Genomic DNA, 21032 nt, shown 5'->3' with positions numbered 1-21032 from the left:
ACAAACATGAATTAAATTTCTTTTCAACATCTGTAAAGGATTTTCAACAGTAATCATAACTATAATTCATCAAAAACTCAAGTACATTTCAATAAAGCTCAACTTTTTCCAAGTGTTTTAAAACTTAACAAAGACTACATGTTAGATCAAAGTCTCGCTATTGAAACAATTGACAGCACTCTTCAGAGACCTTCAAAAGTGCATCCTGTGAAAAAATATTGAATCACTAATTATCCTGTATTTTTGTGTTCAAATGCACATGTGCAAACACCAGAAATTCTCAGCAATTTGTTTGTCATTCCGACTGCAAATCTGGCCACTCACCCTGATCTCTATAAAAAGACTGGGACAAATTTCGACTTAGCAACAGAAAACTATTCAAGGTTGCAGAAAGCATTTGGATTTCAAAATCTATGCAATTTGATGGTAACACACACATTTGTTAATAAATATCATTAAATTACATGATATGAATTACACAGACAAGTGTACTGCTGCTCTGTGAGCATAGTACATGAATTTGAAAGAGATACTGCAAGTGCGTTGCAAGAAAGACAAGTGGCCTGAGAGGTGCCAAAAGCACATTGGTGGAATAAATTCAAGGCAGAGAAATAGAGGCTGTTTTCAGCACATTCCACAATACAGAGAGATACTCTTGCAGCATAACATGGTATTCTCGTCTGATTGCAAGAATATGATTTGGGCCACAATTCATGCTCACATTACAGACTCTTAACAAGTCGAGCTTGTGACACAAATTGCCATTCTGCAGCTCTGTTGTGTTTAGAAGGGTTGTATTTAAGCAGACCTGACAGTTGATAGTATGTATAAGTCATTATGATGTTCAATCATGTTTCTGACGATGTGATTAACCCCATCCAGCCAAAAGCAAAAAAACCCTAACTCAATCTCCAGGCATCAACATTTCAGGAGAAAAGCAAACTTGCCTTTCAAAAGTAAATGTATCATTCATATCAACACTATTCAATTAGCACCTCTAATAAGTTATTAAATAGCACAAATTTGAGAGTAGTGCACAACTATATAGCGCATGACTAAACAAATCAATATTTCAACATTCTTCCACTAAAGGATAAAGACAGTTTGTTTTACCCCTTGGTAATCTGGGTGGACTGCAATTCGGACAATGCGTCCTCCGGACAAGCTTCCAAAGTCAGGATCCTGAAACTAGATTTTAGGAAAGTAATCAGTCAACTACAACAACTGACAGATCAACCGAGAAGCTGAATCAGTTAACTAAAGTTAAAATTACTTCCATTTTGTACAGCTCAGCCACATTTACAAATAGATAGTACAAGTTCCACAATAAATTAACAGGCGAAGACAATGTGTTGCCACAGTAAAATGTCTATCCCCCTCCCCAACTGCTGTATCAAGGTCAAAGTTAATGTTTATCGATGTAGAACAAAATCAGGACGAGCTTGACTGGGATAACCTCCACAACAACATACTTGTAAACACTGAAGATGGTGGAGGGATCAGTGCTGGATCATTAGCTAAAATTTTAACCAATTTATTAATGAGGAGCTGTGTAATATGTCCAGGTTTGCTTACAATACAAAAGTAAGAGGAGAAATAACAGTCAATGCAAGAAAGTTGCAAAGCAGTTCAAATAGGTTAAATGAGTCGGAAAGAACAGAACAGATGAATCTACCATGAAAAAATGAAGAGTTTTCCACTGGGGGGCAAAGCAGATATTTTAAAAAAGGTGAAGCCCTGGCAAATATTAGAATTCAAAGGAATCTGTGCTAATTGCACATAATTGCATGTTAATTATATTGCTGGGATTGGTATTGATTGGGGACTCCCTTGTGTTTAAATGCAAAGCAAATTGAAAGGGGAGTTTCTGAGAAGTACAGGATAAAATAATCCATGTCACAACAAATGAAAATTTTAAGTGGATGAAGTGGGTGGGCTGCTGGGAGATCAGTGAGATATGGTTTGATCACATTTCCTATTTGATAACACATTGTGTGAGCTGCGCAATTACATTCTATTAATTTATATTGACCTCACTGTATTCCTGAGTATTAGTTGGAAATATGTGTTACTGTTCTAATGTTGTAAAGTTTAGTTTGTTTGATAATCAAAACTGTGGAAGCTTGTGATTTAACTCTTAGAAAGTAACAGGGATCTCAAACTATGTCTATTTTAAACAAAAAAAGGTCTGATTCACAGCCAGGCCAAGAAATAAATTTGGCAACCTCATCAGTAATCATACCTAAGTTAGAAAAAATGTGCATCCTTGTACAAAAACACTAGGGTACAATGTATGCACGAAATGTAAAGAAACTCAAGGTTGAAAGCAGAATGGCAAATTCATTACCTGTTAGTACAAGAGGGTGTAAGGTAACTGTGGTGGCTCTTAATGAAATTAAATGGTGTTGGTGAAAATATATCTGGAGTAACGTACATAGTTTTGCCCTCAAAGGAAGAAAGGACGGCACTTGCTGTTAATTAGCGGCCACGTGGCTCATGAGACGTATTCCGGGGGTGAAGGACTATGTTACGAGTGATTGATTAGACTAGGTCTACACTGTGTTTAGTTCAGAAGTAGTGATCTCAGTGAAACATATACAAGGCTTAAGGATTTTACACAGCAGAAGTTGGAATGACAGTGCCCTTGACTCTGGTGTCTGGAACTCCGGGTCTATCCCTGATTAAGGTTTTCTTTTTAAAGTCTGGGATGAGGAGAAATTTTTTTCCCCCCCAAAGAGTGGCCAGTTTGGAATTCTCTATCAGTTTCATGTGTTCATGTTCAAGATACTGACAGATCTTTGGTTAATAAAAGAATCAAGCAAGATAGACAGAGGGCAGGAAGGTGTAGCAGAATTCGAAGATGAGTTTCATCCTGACTGGCAGAACAGGCTTGAGGGGCCAAACAGCATACTTCTGCTTCTATCTAAAATTCTCAAGTTCTTGATATCCTGACTTTCCTGAAAACAGTGAGCCATTATGCAGAAGTATGAAATGTTCACATTAAGTTTTCTTCAGTCTGTCAAATGGAACAGACAAGGATCAGAGTTAAAACATAGCCATTTCTGAAGGAGGGTCTAGGCCCAAAACGTCAGCCTTCCTGCTCAGCTTGCTATGTTCATCCAGCTCTACACCTTGTTATCTCTTATATCGATAATCCTACCTGCTCTGACACAATCCATGGAATTAGATCTCCAAATGCTTTCTTCCCACGAGAGAGGCTGTTCATAACAGATTGACGTGAGATCTCTCCTTCAAGGGCCACCTGACAAAGACAAAATGGCTTGAATTAGCTCTTCAGAAGGATCTTTAAAAGGTGGGTTTTAAAGCATTTCTAAAATTACAACATGCACTGCTCTTTGAAGTGCTTCACAGCAGTTAACTGGAACATAACTGGATGGCACACTTTCTTTAATGCTTCAAAAGCCAAAATCATGGGTATTCATATTTTATTTGGTCAACGAGTGATGACATATCAGACAGATAACCAAACAGTTGAGTCAGGCTGCCAATATCTGCAGCAGGCCAAAAACAATGCTTCAACTATCCACCTTTTCATGTTTCACATCCAAATTAATTTTTATAAAAAAATTCCATCTGTAACATCTCTTGATCATACATAAAAGTTGTATCTATAAGGGTATAAATGAAGTAACCACATCCCTTTAAGCTTTTGCCACAACTTCACCAGAAACCCTGAATGGTATATTCTCCTCTTGACTACTGAACTGAGAAATTAGCAGAAGTGCCACAAGCTAATTTCATTTAGAAACCTTTAACATCCTGTAAAAAATAAACTGCTAACTTCTGTGATGCTATCTCCTTTTGAGTGAAAAGGAATGACTGAGATCAAATTGCATTTGTTATACAAATGCTTCATGTCTGCATGCAACTCTAATCTCAGCAAAAATCACAGATTAAAAATTGTATACATGCGTTCCAACATCATATGATGTTTTCACCCTATCAAATATCTAAAATTATACAAAAGACTGAAACTGAATGCAAATTTGGCCCTGCAGCATTTAGTTGGATACACTTAATCTGTACGTATGTTATTCAGCAGCTCTCATCTCACTTACCTGAATGACAGCAAGTACTTCTGGCAGTGAATTCTGAGTAGGTTGCACAGGGGGCAAGAGGCAGAAAAGATGATGAGCGGGAGCATCAGAAAGTAACTGAAGGTCATTAGGGCTATTCTGTGAAGATTTAATTTCATAAAAATAACGCTTAATACCTTGTGAGTCCATTGATGTACATGCAGTAAACAGTTAAAAGGTGCCTTAAATGTAGTAAAACCTTTGGTAATTGTTTTCACAGCATACACATTGTTCAGTAATCATTTAGCCTGGACACAACATTTATGACTCAAAGTACACACTTAAGCTTTTAGGATATTTTTCTAAACAATGCTTACTTTTGTGATAAATATTCTAACCAATTAGAATAACAAAAGAAAAAACAAAAGTGTTGCAAAAAGCTGATAAAATGTGAGGCTGGATGAACACAGCAGGCCAAGCAGCATCTCAGGAGCACAAAAGCTGACGTTTCAGGCCTAGACCCTTCATCAGAGAGGGGGATGGGGTGAGGGTTCTGGAATAAATAGGGAGAGAGGGGGAGGTGGACCGAAGATGGAGAGAAAAGAAGATAGGTGGAGAGTGTTTAGGTGGGGAGGTAGGGAGGGGATAGGTCAGTCCAGGGAAGACGGACAGGTCAAGGAGGTGGGATGAGGTTAGTAGGTAGATGGGGGTGCGGCTTGGGGTGGGAGGAATGGATGGGTGAGACGAGGAACAGGTTAGGGAGGCAGAGACAGGTTGGACTGGTTTTGGGATGCAGTGGGGGGAGGGGAAGAGCTGGGCTGGTTGTGCGGTGCAGTGGGGGGAGGGGACGAGACGAACTGGGCTGGTTTAGGGATGCAGTGGGGGAAGGGGAGATTTTGAAACTGGTGAAGTCCACATTGATACCATTAGGCTGCAGGGTTCCCAGGCGGAATATGAGCTGCTGTTCGTGCAACCTTCGGGTGGCATCATTGTGGCACTGCAGGAGGCCCATGATGGACATGTCATCTAAAGAATGGGAGGGGGAGTGGAAATGGTTTGCGACTGGGAGGTGCAGTTGTTTGTTGCGAACTGAGCGGAGGTGTTCTGCAAAGCGGTCTCCAAGCCTCCGCTTGGTTTCCCCAATGTAGAGGATGCCACACCGGGTACAGTGGATGCAGTATACCAGATTGGCAGATGTGCAGGTGAACCTCTGCTTAATGTGGAATGTCATCTTGGGGCCTGGGATAGGGGTGAGGGAGGAGGTGTGGGGGCAAGTGTAGCATTTCCTGTGGTTGCAGGGGAAGGTGCCGGGTGTGGTGGGGTTGGAGGGCAGTGTGGAGCGAACAAGGGAGTCACGGAGAGAGCGGTCTCTCCGGAAAGCAGACAGGGGTGGGGATGGAAAAATGTCTTGGGTGGTGGGGTCAGATTGTAGATGGCGGAAGTGTCGGAGGATGATGCGTTGTATCCGGAGGTTGGTGGCGTGGTGTGTGAGAACGAGGGAGATCCTCTTGGGGCGGTTGTGGCGGGGGCGGGGTGTGTGGGACGTGTTGCGGGAAATACGGGAGACGCGGTCAAGGGCGTTGTCAATCACTGTGGGGGGAAAGTTGCGGTCCTTGAAGAACTTGGACATCTGGGATGTGCGGGAGTGGAATGTCTTATTGATGTCACGACCTATTTCAACTCCCCCTCCCATTCTTTAGATGACCTGTCCATCATGGGCCTCCTGCACTGCCACAATGATGCCACCCGAAGGTTGCACGAACAGCAACTCATATTCCGCCTGGGAACCCGGCAGCCTAATGGTATCAATGTGGACTTCACCAGTTTCAAAATCTCCCCTTCCCCAGCCGCAACCCTAAACCAGCCCAGTTCGTCCCCTCCCCCCACTGCACCACACAACCAGCCCAGCTCTTCCCCTCCACCCACTGCATCCCAAAACCAGTCCAACCTGTCTCTGCCTCCCTAACCTGTTCTTCCTCTCACCCATCCCTTCCTCCCACCCCAAGCCACACCCCCATCTACCTACTAACCTCATCCCACCTCCTTGACCTGTCCGTCTTCCCTGGACTGACCTATCCCCTCCCTACCTCCCCACCTATACTCTCCTCTCCACCTATCTTCTTTTCTCTCCATCTTCGGTCCGCCTCCCCCTCTCTCCCTATTTATTCCAGAACCCTCACCCCATCCCCCTTCTCTGATGAAGGGTCTAGGCCCGAAACGTCAGCTTTTGTGCTCCCGAGATACTGCTTGGCCTGCTGTATTCATTCAGCCTCACATTTTATTATCTCGGATTCTCCAGCATCTGCAGTTCCCATTAGCTCTGTTACAAAAGGCTAACAGCTTCAGCAATTACACTTAAACATGCATTTCCTTGAAGCAAACGGAAGCATTATTAAAACCTAACAAGTTAGAACTGTAGGTTGTAACACAAAGCCTCACCTTGTAATGGGATGCCACATAGAGAGACATCAATCTGTGCAGAAAGGCCTCAGATGCTTTATGGTAACAGAACAATGTGTCCCTATTCACGTAGTAGCTGTTTCAGCAGTTAAGGTAAGAAACAGTAAACTTCCAAATCTCAACTTTAGTATAAGTTCCAAGTTATCCCAGTGATTGGCCATGGATTCACTTACAGGTATTGAAACTACAGTAATTTTATCCAAAAAAGCCTAAGAGATCCAACCCACAAAGTAGAACAAATCAATTCACAGCGCACACTGCTTTATCCTATTTGAACTTAAAGCATGTGAAAACTTTAAAAAACACTGAAGACTTTCACCTCAAGCAGGAAGAAGTCTTCAAAGTGAAGTTTAAGTGATGCTAGCATTGGTAGCTTCAAGATTTAAAAACGATCAAGAATATTGACTCAAATTTGTACGCAGCTTGTGTGCCACTCCAAGTTCTGTATCGAAGTGAAGCAAAACAGCCCACAATACAGCATGCCTATTTTCAAGATCGCTAGTGTATTCAGAACTGATGACAAAATATCAGCAATCCTCAAGATAATGCCATATTATGAGTGGAGGTTTTTCGTAAACTTCCCTTATAAAACATAGCTATTCTTTAAAGAGAAATTGTATCTTCTGAAGAGCAACTAGAGATGGGCAATAAAGACTTGCCCAGCCAATGACACCCACATCTCATGGATGAATTAAAAAAAAAATTATTATTAATAATTATCTTTATTAAATTTAAATATAATAATTTTAGGTGGCGTATCTCCACCAGATGCAAAAATAGCCGAGGGCTAAGATATTTATTTGTAGGTCATCACCACACACAAACACAATTTTCATGCTCCTCCACTGGAATATCCATGAAGACTCAAAGTCAAAACCTAATAAGTATTATCTCTTGGACGAACAGGAAACTTAGCTCATGCGATAGCTGTGACATAAGTGTGGCAGATGCATTTAAATGAACTCCAGAGAAATTTGAAAATTAATTCTAGAGATTACCATTCTGTTTAAATAACAAAATTATTTGGTACTTTTAACTGTTCAAACATTGACTGGCTGGTGGATACAGATCACACGACTCTGGGAGTGGACAGCCCGACATGATTCGAACAATGTTCAGACAGTCTAAGCACAGCAGATCATTCAGCCACTTCTCCACTGGATCTCCAGGAGAATATCGAATTGCCTCATGCAAAGAAACTTCATGCAGGGACCGTACTGTAAACAAATAAAGAAAGATTAGTTAACATGTGGCTATCTCATATTACTGGAAACATATGCTTCATGTAGTATAGCTTCTGTCAGATCTCATGCAGGAAACTTAGGCAAACCAGTAATTCCAAGGTTGCTGTAATTTAATCTATCATCAATGACATTGCAACTTTGCTCAAGAATGCACCAAATGCAAAATTTGCCATCACTACTTTATAAAGCAATAAGACTTCGGAGAAACAGGGCCATTCGGTCTATCATGTTTGCTCCACCATTCAATCAGATCATCACAGAACTCCACTTTCCTGCCTTATCCCCATATAATCCTCAATTCCCTTACTGATTAAAAGTCTACCGATCTATCTCACCTTTGAATATTAACAACACAACAGCCCTCTAAGGCAAAGAATTCAACAGATCTACTACCTCCTGAGAAAATTATCCTCTTCACCTCTGTCTGAAATGGGTATACCTTTACTCAGATTATAATCGCTGGTCCTAGAGTCTCCCACAAGGGGAAACAACCTTTCCATATCTACCCTGTCAAGCCCGTTACAAACCTTAGACATTTCAATAAGGTCATTGCTACATTAGTGATGACTTGAGGAATAATTGTGTTTTATTCCCAGCATACTCTTCCCATCAGGGTTGAGACACAAACAAATTCAGAAAAATAACAAATTAGGCAATTCATGCAAGGGACTGCAATGACCCAATGATTAGTTCTTTTTATTAATGAAAATTAATGCTGGATGAAACAACGAAGAGCTAGAAAACAGACAAAGGCAGCTTCAATACCTGTGCTGAGTTTGGCAGTGGAAGTGCCCTTATTCTCTGCAGTCATATTGATTTGGCTCTGATCATTTTGTTGGCGCAACTGCTGGATCAGTTTTAAAGAGAGTGAACGGCCTGTCCCTTCATACCTGAAACAGAGAATTTGAAATCCAGGGTAACATAGTTCAATAATACACTAAGATGAAATGAAGAATCTTATTAGCATTTATTATGAACCCCTCAGCCTTGCAATAGATTTTGAAATTCTAGGTTTTTAAGAAACTAACAAGGCAAACTAAACCAGGACTTCCTAGTAATTTGCTTTCAATCTTCAGTGATTACAACATTGGTCAAGCAATAGGATACAAAGAGAACAGTAGTCATTTTTGTGGACTGGGAAGATGATTTATACTGGAGTTCCCCGAAGGTCAATATTGGGACCCTTGTTTTTCTGGAAACATATCAATGATCTGGGCCTTGGTGTGCAGGGATCAATTTCCAAGTTTCTGAATGTTATGAAATTTGCAAGCATTGTAAGTTAAGAGCTTTGAAGTGTCAAACTTCAAAAAGACAAGGGCAAGTTAGTGGAGTAGGTAGGTAGGTGACACATGGAGTTCTGTGCAGAGAAGTGTGAGGTATTGCATGTTAGTGGTAAAGACATGGGCAGACAAGAGAAAATCAGGGGTTCAATTCTTCAGGCAACGAGGGATTAAATAGACCTGAGTGCACGTGTGCACAAAAATAAATCACTAAAGGTAACAGGACAGGTGGAGAGAATGATTAATAATGCATACAGTATCCTGGAGTTTACTGCCACAGAGTAGAGGAGCAAAGAGGTTACACTGATAATAACGCTAGTTAGGTCTCAGCAGGAATGTCATGTACAGTTCTGGGCACCACACTATAGGAAGGAATACATGAGGCAGTGTGGAGAAAGGCTTTGCAAAAATGAAATTCTGGTTGTGGGAAAAGATTTGAGAGGGCACTCTGCTGCCTACAGAGAATAAGGCTGTGACGAAATGAGATAGAAGTTTTCAAAATCATGTGAGGTCTAGACAAAGTAGACAGGAAGAAAAACCGTTTATGCTTGTAACAGGATTGGTAATAGGTGGGAAAAGATTTAAAATCATTTGCAAACAGAGCAAATGTCCTGTCAAATACTTTGTCACACAAGTGGTTTAGGTCAGAAGTGCATTCCCTGGAAGTGTGCTGGTTGCACAGTCAATTGAGACACTGAAGAGGGAAACAGATGGTTATTTGATTAAAGTAAACAGAAAAGGCAGGAGAATGGCATTATGGCATCATACTCTTCGGACAGCCAGTGCATGCATAATGGACCAAATGACCACCTTCAACTTCACAACAATTCAGCGATTTCATAACACAAATACTGCTAAACTCCGAGACCAGACCCTGGTGACAGGCTGAAAAACAAGACAACCCTGCTTCAGCTTTTTAAAATCACAAAACCTTATGAAATGCGAAGAGGTTATTTAAGGCCACTCTGCTGTTGAATAAGATCAAGGCTGGTCTACTTGTGGACTTTAAATCCATTGTCCTGCCATAAACTCTGGCAGGACTGTTGATCAAAAACCTGCCTAACTTTGTCTTCGTGGAAAGATTGACTTCGTAGCCTTAAGGAAAATAAATTTGTTTCTGGCAGGAGTCCCGGCCCAGACAGCTGCCAGTCAATCGAAGGGCCAACAGCTCAGCAGTGCCACAATGCCCTCTGAGGCATATAAATCACATCTGGCAAAGCCTGGAAGAAGTGAAGCCAGGGTTTGGGGGTGTCATCAGTAGGGAGGACTCAGAGTCAGAGCTGTACAGCACAGAAACAGACCCATTGGTCCAACGTGTCCTTGCTAACCGGATATCCTAAATTAATCAGGGGTGGCACGGTGGCTCAGTGGTTAGCAGTGCTGCCTCACAGCACCAGGGACCCAGGTTCAATTCCACCCTCAGGCAACTGTCTGTGTGGCGTCTGCACATTCTCCACGTGTCTGCATGGGTTTCCTCCGGGAGCTCCAGTTTCCTCCCACAGTCCAAAGATGTGCAGGCTAGGTGGATGGCTATGCTAAATTGCCCGTAGTGTTCAGGGATGTGTAAATTAGGTGGGTTATAGGGGGATGGGTCTGAGTGGCATGTTCTGAGAATCAGTATGGACTTGTTGGGCCAAAAGGCCTGTTTCCACACTGTAGGAATTCAATGATCTATGATCTAGCCCCATTTGCCAGCGTTTGGCCCATGTCCATTTAAGCCCTTGCTATTCATGTACCTGCCCAGAGGACTTTTAAATGCTGTGACTGTACCAGCCTCCACCACTGCCTCTGGTAGCTCATTCCTTACACACACACTGTGAGAGGAAGTTGCACCTCAAGTCCCTTTTAAATATTTCTCCTCTCACCTTAAACCTTTACCCTATAGTTTTGGGCTTCCCTACCCCAGGGAAAAGATTTCTCTATTTACCCTATCTATGCCCCTCATGATTTTATAAACTTGGATAAGGTCAACCCTCAGCCTCCGATACTCCTGGGAAAAATGCTCCAGCCTACTTAGCCTCTCCCCATAGCTCAAATCCTCCAACCACAGCAACAACCTTGTAAATCTTTTTTGCACTTTTTCAAGTTTAACAACATCTTTCCTACAACGGGGAGACCAGAATTGAATGCAGTATTCTGAAGTGGCCTAACTGATATCCTGTACAGCCGCAACTTGACACCCCAACTCCTATTGTCAATGCACTGACGAATAAAGGCAAGTGTAACATATGCCTTCTTCGCTACCCTGTCTACCTGCAACTCTACTTGCAAGGAACGATCAAAATGCACCCCAAGTTCTCCTTGATTGGCAACCCATTAAGAGTATAACTCCTGCCCTGATTTGCTTTACTTCTTTGTGAACCACAGATTACGAGCCCAATTATTAGCCTCAGGGGATCAGCATCACCAGGAGGATTCCCCACAATTCCACTCCTCTACTCTCAAGTCAGAGGTTACCACCTATGAAACATCATAACTACATGAAGATGACAGATATTCCAACATCAGGCCCTCATTTCCAGCCCTAGCGATACCCTTCTCCTCCAAATATGGACGATGGAATAGAACAAAGAACAAAAGGGTAGGTCTGTGAAAGTCTGAGGGGCAGGCAAAGTGAAATGGCTGAAGGTGACATGGTCCGTAGCCAAAGGGAGTGGTAGCAGAACAATTAAATGGAAATCAGAAACAAGATAGAAGTTGAGGTTTAAGATTGTTGTATTCAACTGTGCATCCTCAAGGCTATAAAACACACAATCAAATGATCAGCCGTTCCTCCAGCTTCCATTTCGCTTCAGTCTAAATTGTAACTACATACCCATTAATGGTGGAGGCCATGAAGACAAGGTAGGGGCCCAGAAGCTTCTTCACCAACGGGAGAGGGATGGCAGCTGCCTCATCAATTACCACCAGCTCAGCCTGGCCCAATTTAACTGCATCTGCGGGGTGGATGTACTGACAAGGGAGAAGAGAATTATGTGGTGATATGATTTCACTCAACATATTCACTGTAACAAACAGAACTACACAGATGCTCATTGCCCAGTTATTTTTACAGCACAATAAATGGTGACGTTTGTGAAGTACCATTTTACCTGGATAGTTTGCCTGTGCTCCTTATAGATATTTACTCGAACCACAGCTTTGTTGAATTCTGGATTTAGGGACTGAACTATTTCATAGTCTAAATGCTCCTGAAAGAAAGAAAGAAAGAAAGAAAGAAAGAAAGAGAGAGAGACTTCTTTTAAACATGGTAAAGGCTCGTCACTCATGACAACTGCTAGGAGCCATTCAGATGCACTTCATGGAAAGGACACAGGACATATTTTCAAATATCACCCAAGTATTATATTGTCCATGAACACTATTAGCTGCTTAAGGGGAAAGGAACGGTTAATTTTTCAGATAGGTTCACTTTCTTACCTGATACTGTAATGCATCAAAGCCTTTAAAAACAAATTCAAATAGAGTGTTTAAGTTGTCCGGACTTGGAGAGGTGACAAAAATGTTGGAATACCTGCAAGGATAGCAAAAACATTCATGAGTCATATTCATTTCCAACAGACAGAACTAATCTCAAAAATTTCAAGTTAAAAGTACTTTGGCATTCTCCCCCCACCGCGCTGCCCCCACCCCGCCCGCAAGTACATCAAACTTTGCTTTAACTGGCACCTTACCAATCTGCACTCTTGACAAACCAGCAAAAATGATAACACCTCAAAGACCACGATCTATCGTGGTGTCCGAGTATTTATGCTGCATGTAAAGTATAACAATGATGTGTATACGCCCTGCATTACATTTCTATTTCTTATTATGTGTTTTTACATTGATTTTAGGAGGTGTGGTGATGTTTTTTACATAGATTTTTTGAGGGATGTGGACGTCTTCAAGGTTTGCTTGGTCAGGGTTTACTGCGGTTGTGCATTAGCTGTTGATTATCTGGATCATTGGTACACTTCAGGTCCCATAGGTGCCACTTAATAAGAAGTTTGCTGTATATTTTGTAAGTCTTTATCTTAGAATATTTAAGTAGCGTTAGAGCACAACATTTTAAAACAGTAATGAAATGTACAGTACACAGGTTTCACGTATATTGGAAACAGCAGTAATGACATTCAACCCTCAAGATTCCAAATGGTCTCCAGGATCCAGAAATATCACAGAAGAGTATGAATTAACAGTTGGAAAGTTACAAAAATAGTAACTGTCAAGTTTCACTTGAGATATGTGGCAAGATAATGGGAGATATTTGTGAAGCTTATATTCCCAATTACTTGTTTAGTTAGTTTCATGACCAGACATAGCAGGGCTACAGAGTTCATATCTGATCACTTGATTTTAAGATCACTGCGGCCTGTTTGTCACATACCACCTTTGCTATTTGGAAAGAAAGTCGCACTATCTTAGTTTCATCTGGTTAACTCCTCATTTTTAGGTGTGCTCTGGGCGGTTGCGGCCATGCATGCCCGCATGGTTGTTCCCTTGGCTTGATTACAATGGTGGAGGGATGTACAGAGATACAAATCAAACACTTACCCAAATGCCACAGCTCCTGCTATAGCTAGTCCCAGTGCAGCAGATTTACCACGACCTCTAGCAGCAGTTAGTGTAACCGTGCTCCTGAGTGTCTTCTCCGAAATAGCTTCAATGAACTTCAGTACTGCTTTAGCCTAAGAAGGGCAAAACCATTTCACTTGTTCAGACGAAAGTTGGCACAGCAATACAGAGGCAACCAAGAAGTTCTGATGAAGTGTCACCAGGCTTGAAACTTTAACTCTGCTTTCTTCCCTCTGAAGCTGCCAGACCTGCTAAGTCTCACCTGCAATTTGTGTTTTTGGTTCAAAGCTACAGCATCCACTGAATTTTGCTTTGCTTTAAGGCATTTCTCGCTGCTGTGACAATTTAAAATTATGTGACGCAGTACAATCAAATGGACAAGGGAGGCATACTAGAAATGATGAATAAAGCAGCTCAGATTTATTACAAAGTAGACAGACAACTTTAAAGTTACTGAAGAATGGGTTCATTATTTCTGAAATGTACATCATTCATAATGTACTTTAATGCCAAGAAAACCATTTCAACAGAGCATGGGAGAACATTGCAGAGAAAGAAAGCCAAGATTTAAATAAATCCTTTCAATAACTGTAATGGACTGGGAGTGATTTCTTTTTAAACCAACAATTATCTCCTACGAAGATATAATGATTAAACAAGTAATAAAGCTTTTACAAATCAGCTGGTAAACGACCCCCTCCCATGATGTTGTGCATCCCTTCTATACTAACTCACTGCATTGTTGACCTTGATGGAGGCAGCTTGCAGTTTAACATACAGGCTGGTGCTATTTTCAACATTTCAACAAGGAGCAAACAACAAACCAAGGAGAAAGGCTCACCAGATTCTACAGATTGCAAACTATGCAGTTCAAATCACCTCAAAAAGGTGATCACAAAATCACAAGGAGAGAAAACCAATATTTCAGAAAAGCAAACAGATGGCATGGGAGGAAGGGTAGCCCCAAAAGTAAAGGGTGCCGCAGGACATTAGTGAGAAATGATCTAGCCTGAGATGATAACAAAATGACATCAGTATGGGTAGAAACTAGGAATTGTAAGACATACACCAGCTTTGATTTTCCGAAATACCGTTGTTTCAAAACTAGTCACATCAGACTGGAAGTTGGCATATGTTACACTACTTTTCACAGAAAGGGGACAGACGAAAGAGTGAACTACACGCTAGGTAATCTCACATCAGGTGTTGGGAAAACAGAACATGTTATTGAGGGCTAAAAGCCCACAACAAGCAATAATTCGAAGAAGTCAACACAGTTCTACAGGGAAATCAGTTTAGCAATAGTTTTGAGTTATTTGATGATGTAACTAACCAGATAGATAAAGATATTTTCAAATCAATCTGTTCAGAGATGTTACTACACATCTCTGGATGAGTGGAACTTGAACCTGGCCCACAGTACCACTGTGCCACAAAGGCTGTTACTGGTATAGAGGGATGGGAATCAGCATGATGCAGTACACTTGGATTTTCTAGAAGCATTTAATGAGAAAGATGTTGATAGATTGATTCTGCAGGTCAAGAAATCTAACACAAGGAAGTCACAGTCCTTGGATAAGGGAGCAAATATTTACAACTTGGATAAAAGAAACAACTTCCCTTTAAGGGACATTAATCTTTCGAATTCTTAACTGTAGAGAGTTCGAAGTATATAAAAAATGGAATAAGCAGATTTTTGATGTCTCCAAGAATTAAGAAATATTGGGAGCAAGCAGAAAGGTGGACTTAAAGCTTATGATTAGCCATGATTGTATTAAATAACAACAGCAAGTTCAACAAGGCTTACAGTCTAATATTATTCCCTGTGATGCATTACTAAAACAGTGCTACAGTTTTAAAAACATGTCTCAAAATGGATAAAATACAAACATAAAAGTAACAGTTTGTATCCATCAGAAATACTCTACTTTTCTATGGACAGGCCTATTTGGGTCTTTTGTATTACCTGATCGAGTGTTTTGCAGCAATCAACAAGCACTCCTACTGGTTGTGTATCATGTAGAGATTCTTTAAGTTCTTTCAGTTCAACCTCCTGAGGCATTAGCCTTTCATCCTGAAAAGAATTAGGCAAACGCATGACAGGTAAGATTTCTAACGAGAAGTTAAATTTAAAGGCACAATTAAAATTCTCCAGACAAAACAACTGAGGAAGTAACGAGGGAAATTGACAAATCAGCATTAGAAATGCACAGATGTGATTAGGAAGCGAATATAGGGCCCAGCAGTTTTCGGCGAGATCTCAGAATTTTGAATTGCTGAAGATGGAGGTTTCAAGGATAACGGAACATGGCTCAGAATCACAGGGAAAGCAATCCTGAAATATCTGGAATCAGGAAGAACTACAAGTCAGATCTAAAACTTAACGAGGATTAAAATAACTCCTAAGTTGCTGCGGAGGGGTCCTAGGGTATTGGAAGTTATGAGTGTTAGCAGAATTTTAATACAGGATGGGCTAAAGAGAAATAAACACTCTACCCACCTGAGATAAAAGTTCAAATCTATAGCACACTGGAAACCCTATGACATCTCATTTTATTAACTACAGGATAATATGTACTTAACAACAACTACCTAACTCATGGCACTTTGAGCTCCAAAACTCACCGTTGATTTTGGTGGAACAGGTTTGATGTTGGAAATGTGGCTAGAGAGTGGTAGTATGTCCAGTTGATCATTTATTACAACACAATTCTTGCAGGATGCCAGGGAAAGTATGAATCTGGTAAAACAAAATTAACAAACAAGACTGACTGCGAGTCAAACATTTAGACTGAGGCCAACTATTGACATGAATGTGACATGAAATACTACTTCTGTCAGACTGACACATTTCACATACTTCAAACATTCACCTTTTTAATAACTCAATGTTAAGTGTACCATTTTGATGCTGTACTTCTGACCTCCAGGTAGATTTTGTACTCTCAGTTAATTTTATCCTGGTAACAATTCACGAAATGGTTCAGCCAGGATGTTCAAATCGCAGCACCTTTTTTTAGAACCCAAGCTAGTCAACCTCCTACCTCTCAAAAAGACCATCCACTTTCAACTCCATGACATCATCCATTTCCATACCTGTCTCAACTCAACTATTGCCGAAACCTTTTCCTACACTTGTGTCAACATCAGCTCAACGACTCTGGTGATCTCAGGCCACTATCCTATGCTTCTATAAACTATAGTCATCTGAAACAAATCTGCTGTCTGAAAGCTAAACCACAAAGTGTTGTTAACCATCACGCCTGCCAATTCAAACCACTCTCGCTGAAGTTCCTTAAAAATTCTCACATTTAAATTGCCTCAAGGTCTCACCTCACCACCTCCTGCACAAAAATCTCTCACATTTCCCTCTAACTCCAAAATCTTGCCTTGTGCACTTTTTGTTCTTTTCTTTCTCCAGCCCCCTCCCATCCACACAAGCCTCTGCCCTGCACTTTTCCACAAACAATCAGGGCTTTCACTGTCAAAGGCCAATACTGAACAATTCACACTTCAGCCCTCTGGTTCTCCAACTCCATATAGTCTTTTATGACACTCTTCAAAATTCACTTTTTTGGTCAAACCTCTTATGATTTCCTCCTTTAATTCAATACCCATTTGAGTCCAATATCCTGACTATTCCTCTGAAAATTTTTGGACATTTTCCTACATTCAACATAATGCATAAATCTCATGACTGTGGGATCTTCTCATACAATATTTGTTCCCTCTACTATAATAAAGGTTATTGAAATAAAACTCGAGCCTTCCAATGTGGATTATGCAAAGAAACAGACAATATTGCAGGCAAAGACTATTTGGCCATCTGAGCTGGCTTTACCAATCGATGCAATCATGGCTGATCCTCTATCTTAAAGTCACGATCTTACTTACACCCCATGTTCCTTGAAATCTTTAGCTTCTAGAAATATATTTCTTGTTTAAAAATATTCAGAAACTTGGCTGCCACAGTGCTATGTGGTAGAGAATTCCACTGGGTCACCACCATGAGAAGAAATTTCCCATCTTATACAAAAATGGCTCATCACGTATCCTCAAGATTGTGTCTCCTTGTTCTGGGTCCAATGTACAGGGAGAACATCATCTCTGCATGCAGTCTGTGCAACCTTGGCAGAACTTTACATGCTTCAAGGAGATCCCCTCTTGTTCTTCTAAAAACTCATAAGGAGATCCAACTTTAGCAGCAAAGATGGTAAATAGACTTATCACATGTTTAAATTGTTAGGAGGACTACCCCTGTTGCAGTCGAGTGCTACATCAAATTTGTTTATTCAATTTTAAGATGGCATAGCCTTAATTCACTTATTTCAATACCACAGAATAACAAATGACAAAAACAATGTGTAAAAATATAAAGTGTTGAGGTTGTTACTGGAGGTTAAGTACACTGCTTCATCAGTGGCATAAGATAAGCTATATGCTGAATGAATGTGGATGAACTGACTTGGCAACGCTTACAAACGTATCACGTGTCCAACATGGTGGCGAGGGGGGTCCTGGCGTTCATGGCAATCATCCCGAGTGGTGAAGCGAGCAGGAACATACAGCCTGAGGCAGCCGGTAGTGACAGCAGGCAGCCCGAGTGATCAGCGGTGAGAGCAGGAGCATGCGGCCAAAGGCAGTGGTGGGAGCGTGGTTGAGCCCTTGAGAGGAGTGTGAGCCCAGCATGGCTAGGTGCATATAGTCTGTGGCATTGAAACTGTTTACTGTGTTTCTTTGTTTTTCTACTTTTTAGTAAGAAGGACTGTAATGTTTAACTTTTCAACTATGTTTTCTTTATTTTTCTGCTTTGTACCAAGATTCACATGAGTACATGAGAACAAACCTAATTCAATTCAAAATGAAAAATCGTCCCATTTGCTAGCACATGGTATTCTTTAATACCATGTTTATTATGATACAAATTAGTCAAAATAATTAAAGCTAAAAAAAGTTCACCTATACACACGTTGCCTGCACAGATAAGAACCAATTTAGGAAACTAAGAATGAGGAGTAGGATCACTTTTATGGTCTTTTGAGCCTGATTCACCATTCAATACAAACCTGGCTAATCTGGTTATGGTCTCAGCTCCATTTTGCTGCCCGTGCTCCCCTGCCCCCAAACATCTTTGACCTTCTTTGCCAATCAAAAATCCATCGACCATCACCTCATATAAATTTAAAGACACAGCTTCCAGTATCTTCTCAGGAAGATAATCCTCTCAAGATCATCTTCCATTCCTTTCAACTCCAATCTAGGTCTCAACTACAGATCTAACCTGTTCAGCCTTACTGTATACAAAAATTTCCTAATTACAGCAATGTGTCAAATAAGCCTTCACAGAGTTGCTACAAAGTGAATTACGTTTTGTTTTTCAAATATTGAACCCAAAACTGTACATGGTGCTCTCGAAGTGGATTCAGACAGAACTTGTACAAAGGCAGTAAATTCAAAACTTTTATATTCCATTACCCTTGGAATTAACAATTCCTTCCTAATCCCTTATTGTCCCTGCACATAAACTTTTGTGGTTCATGTTCCAGGACAGCTAGGACCACTGAGTCCTGTAATCTCTCCCCATTAAATTCAAATCTCTGTTACTCCTCCAAAATTCCATTTGCCGAAATCGTGTCCAGAGATCAGGTCACCAAACAAATCCTCATCAACTGATTTGGTGTGTAGAAGCAAAAGAAAAATCACCATTATCATTACTTTCCAAAAGCCTTTATCTAGTTTTAATTACATTTCTGTAATCATGATACTCAATTTGACAAATTTCTAGTGACAAATCACGAACACGCATCATCTTTGAGAAAAGAGGCTGCTTTATAGCTCTGTCACTGAGGCGTGCTGAGACTGTGTTCGCATCCTTCTTGATTTGTTCGTCTATGAACAATGCATCTCAAAACCTAAAAGATAAACTTCAATACAACTTAGTCCAAATAGCAAATGGACAAGGAACAACTGATTCTTTTTTGAAAAAGATCAGGAACCTGATTTTTGTTTGAACAGTACATTGAGAGATGGGGCAAACTGACTTTTTCCTTTAGAATTTGTCAGTTGCTTCATTCGGAATGTTGTTGATTACTTTGAGCTCCTGTCACGGAATTTGTCACAGGAGTCAAAATGTGAGCAGGTTGTCGGGTGTGAAACCTCTTTTGTGGAATAGAAGGTTTACGTAAGATTTATTCTTTAACTCTTAAGTATGAACACAAATAAGGAGCTTCATAACTGTAATAACATTGAATGATATAGTATTAGTGTGCCCTTCTCACTTTCTCAGTTACTGTGGCCTTGCTGTTTTTGTTTTTAAAAAGAAAGAATTTACAACCATTGCAATTTTCCCTTCTCTGGCTGCAAAACCTTTAAACTCCATCTTTTCAATAGGTGATAACCAACCCTTCTGTTTTTCCCTGCAACCTTCCAGCTGTTCTTGTATTAAGTCCCCAATTCCACTGGCAAAACCAAGTATGCAGCCTACTTCAACAGAACATAAATATCGATTCATAGGATCTTACCTCTCGTTGAATCTGCCGACCACATCCTGATGTGATTCTGTTCTGAAACGAGCATGGACATCCTTGAGTGGAGAAGGGAGAAGAACAATACATGGAAAATAAAGTTGAATGCAAGACAAAACTCATTACTAAAATAATGCAACAAGTTTAAACTGCTGTGTTGTAATGGAAGCAACGAATTTCAGCCAGCTTACTCCTACATTGATTTCTCCAAATGCAATGTTAGAAGGATGCAGTTATATACGGAAAAAGAGGTCTCAAAAGAAATGTGGTTGAAATTAAATATAGCTTTTTAAAAGGTTATCCAATTGCTGTATATTCAAGATTGCCTTTGGGACTAATTCCGACCAAATTGATTTTCAAAAGAAAGGAAGCAAGGACTAAATAAACTCAACATTTTGCACTAAAAATTCAACTTGCGGGAAATTGGAAAACAACCTAAAGGATTTCATGCGCCTTAACATAGGTCTAAAGCTACAAAGTAACCACCAACATGGGCAGCGCATTGGCTCAGTGGTTAGCACTGCTGCCTCACAGTGCCAGGGACACAGGATCGATCCCACCCTTGGGCAACTGTCTGTATGGAGTTTGCACATTCACCACGTGTCTGCGTGGGATTTTGCTGGGTACTCCGGTTTCCTGCCACAGTTCAAAGGTGTGCCGGTCAGATGGATTGGCCGTGCCAAATTGCCCATAGAGTCCGGGGTGTACATTAGGTGCATTAAACATGGGAAATGCATGGTTACAAGGAAAGGGTAGGGGTATGGGTCTGGGCAGGATGCTCTTTGGAAGGGTGTTGTGTACTCGTTGGGCTGAATGGCCTGTTTCCACACTGTAGGGATTCTATGTTTCAACATTCTATACCACACGGGCATTAAAACACTTGGCGTGTGAATAGGCACAAAATTCCAGCAATTTGGCACAGTGGTTTAT

The 21032-nt window shown here is 40.8% G+C and overlaps 1 protein-coding gene across 2 annotated transcripts in view; it reads right to left on the bottom strand.

Moving 5' to 3' along the window:
• nat10 (N-acetyltransferase 10) overlaps positions 1–21032 on the bottom strand; it is a 70355-nt gene that overhangs the window by 28746 nt on the left and 20577 nt on the right. For both annotated transcript variants that reach the window (XM_048545833.1, XM_048545835.1), the window contains exons 6-18: positions 20100–20161; positions 16204–16318; positions 15545–15652; positions 13558–13691; positions 12442–12535; positions 12114–12212; positions 11837–11973; positions 8507–8631; positions 7564–7714; positions 6477–6573; positions 4080–4196; positions 3161–3262; positions 1114–1188 (exon numbers count right to left, since the gene is read on the bottom strand). In XM_048545833.1, coding sequence (XP_048401790.1) covers positions 1114–1188; positions 3161–3262; positions 4080–4196; positions 6477–6573; positions 7564–7714; positions 8507–8631; positions 11837–11973; positions 12114–12212; positions 12442–12535; positions 13558–13691; positions 15545–15652; positions 16204–16318; positions 20100–20161 — 1416 coding nt within the window. The remainder of the gene's footprint in view (positions 1–1113; positions 1189–3160; positions 3263–4079; positions 4197–6476; positions 6574–7563; positions 7715–8506; positions 8632–11836; positions 11974–12113; positions 12213–12441; positions 12536–13557; positions 13692–15544; positions 15653–16203; positions 16319–20099; positions 20162–21032) is intronic.

This window comes from Stegostoma tigrinum, chromosome 17 (assembly GCF_030684315.1).
Source record: "Stegostoma tigrinum isolate sSteTig4 chromosome 17, sSteTig4.hap1, whole genome shotgun sequence".
NCBI classification, from domain to species: Eukaryota; Metazoa; Chordata; class Chondrichthyes; order Orectolobiformes; family Stegostomatidae; genus Stegostoma; species Stegostoma tigrinum.
Note: the sequence above shows the minus strand (reverse complement) of the source record. Positions and strands in the feature narration are given on the sequence as shown.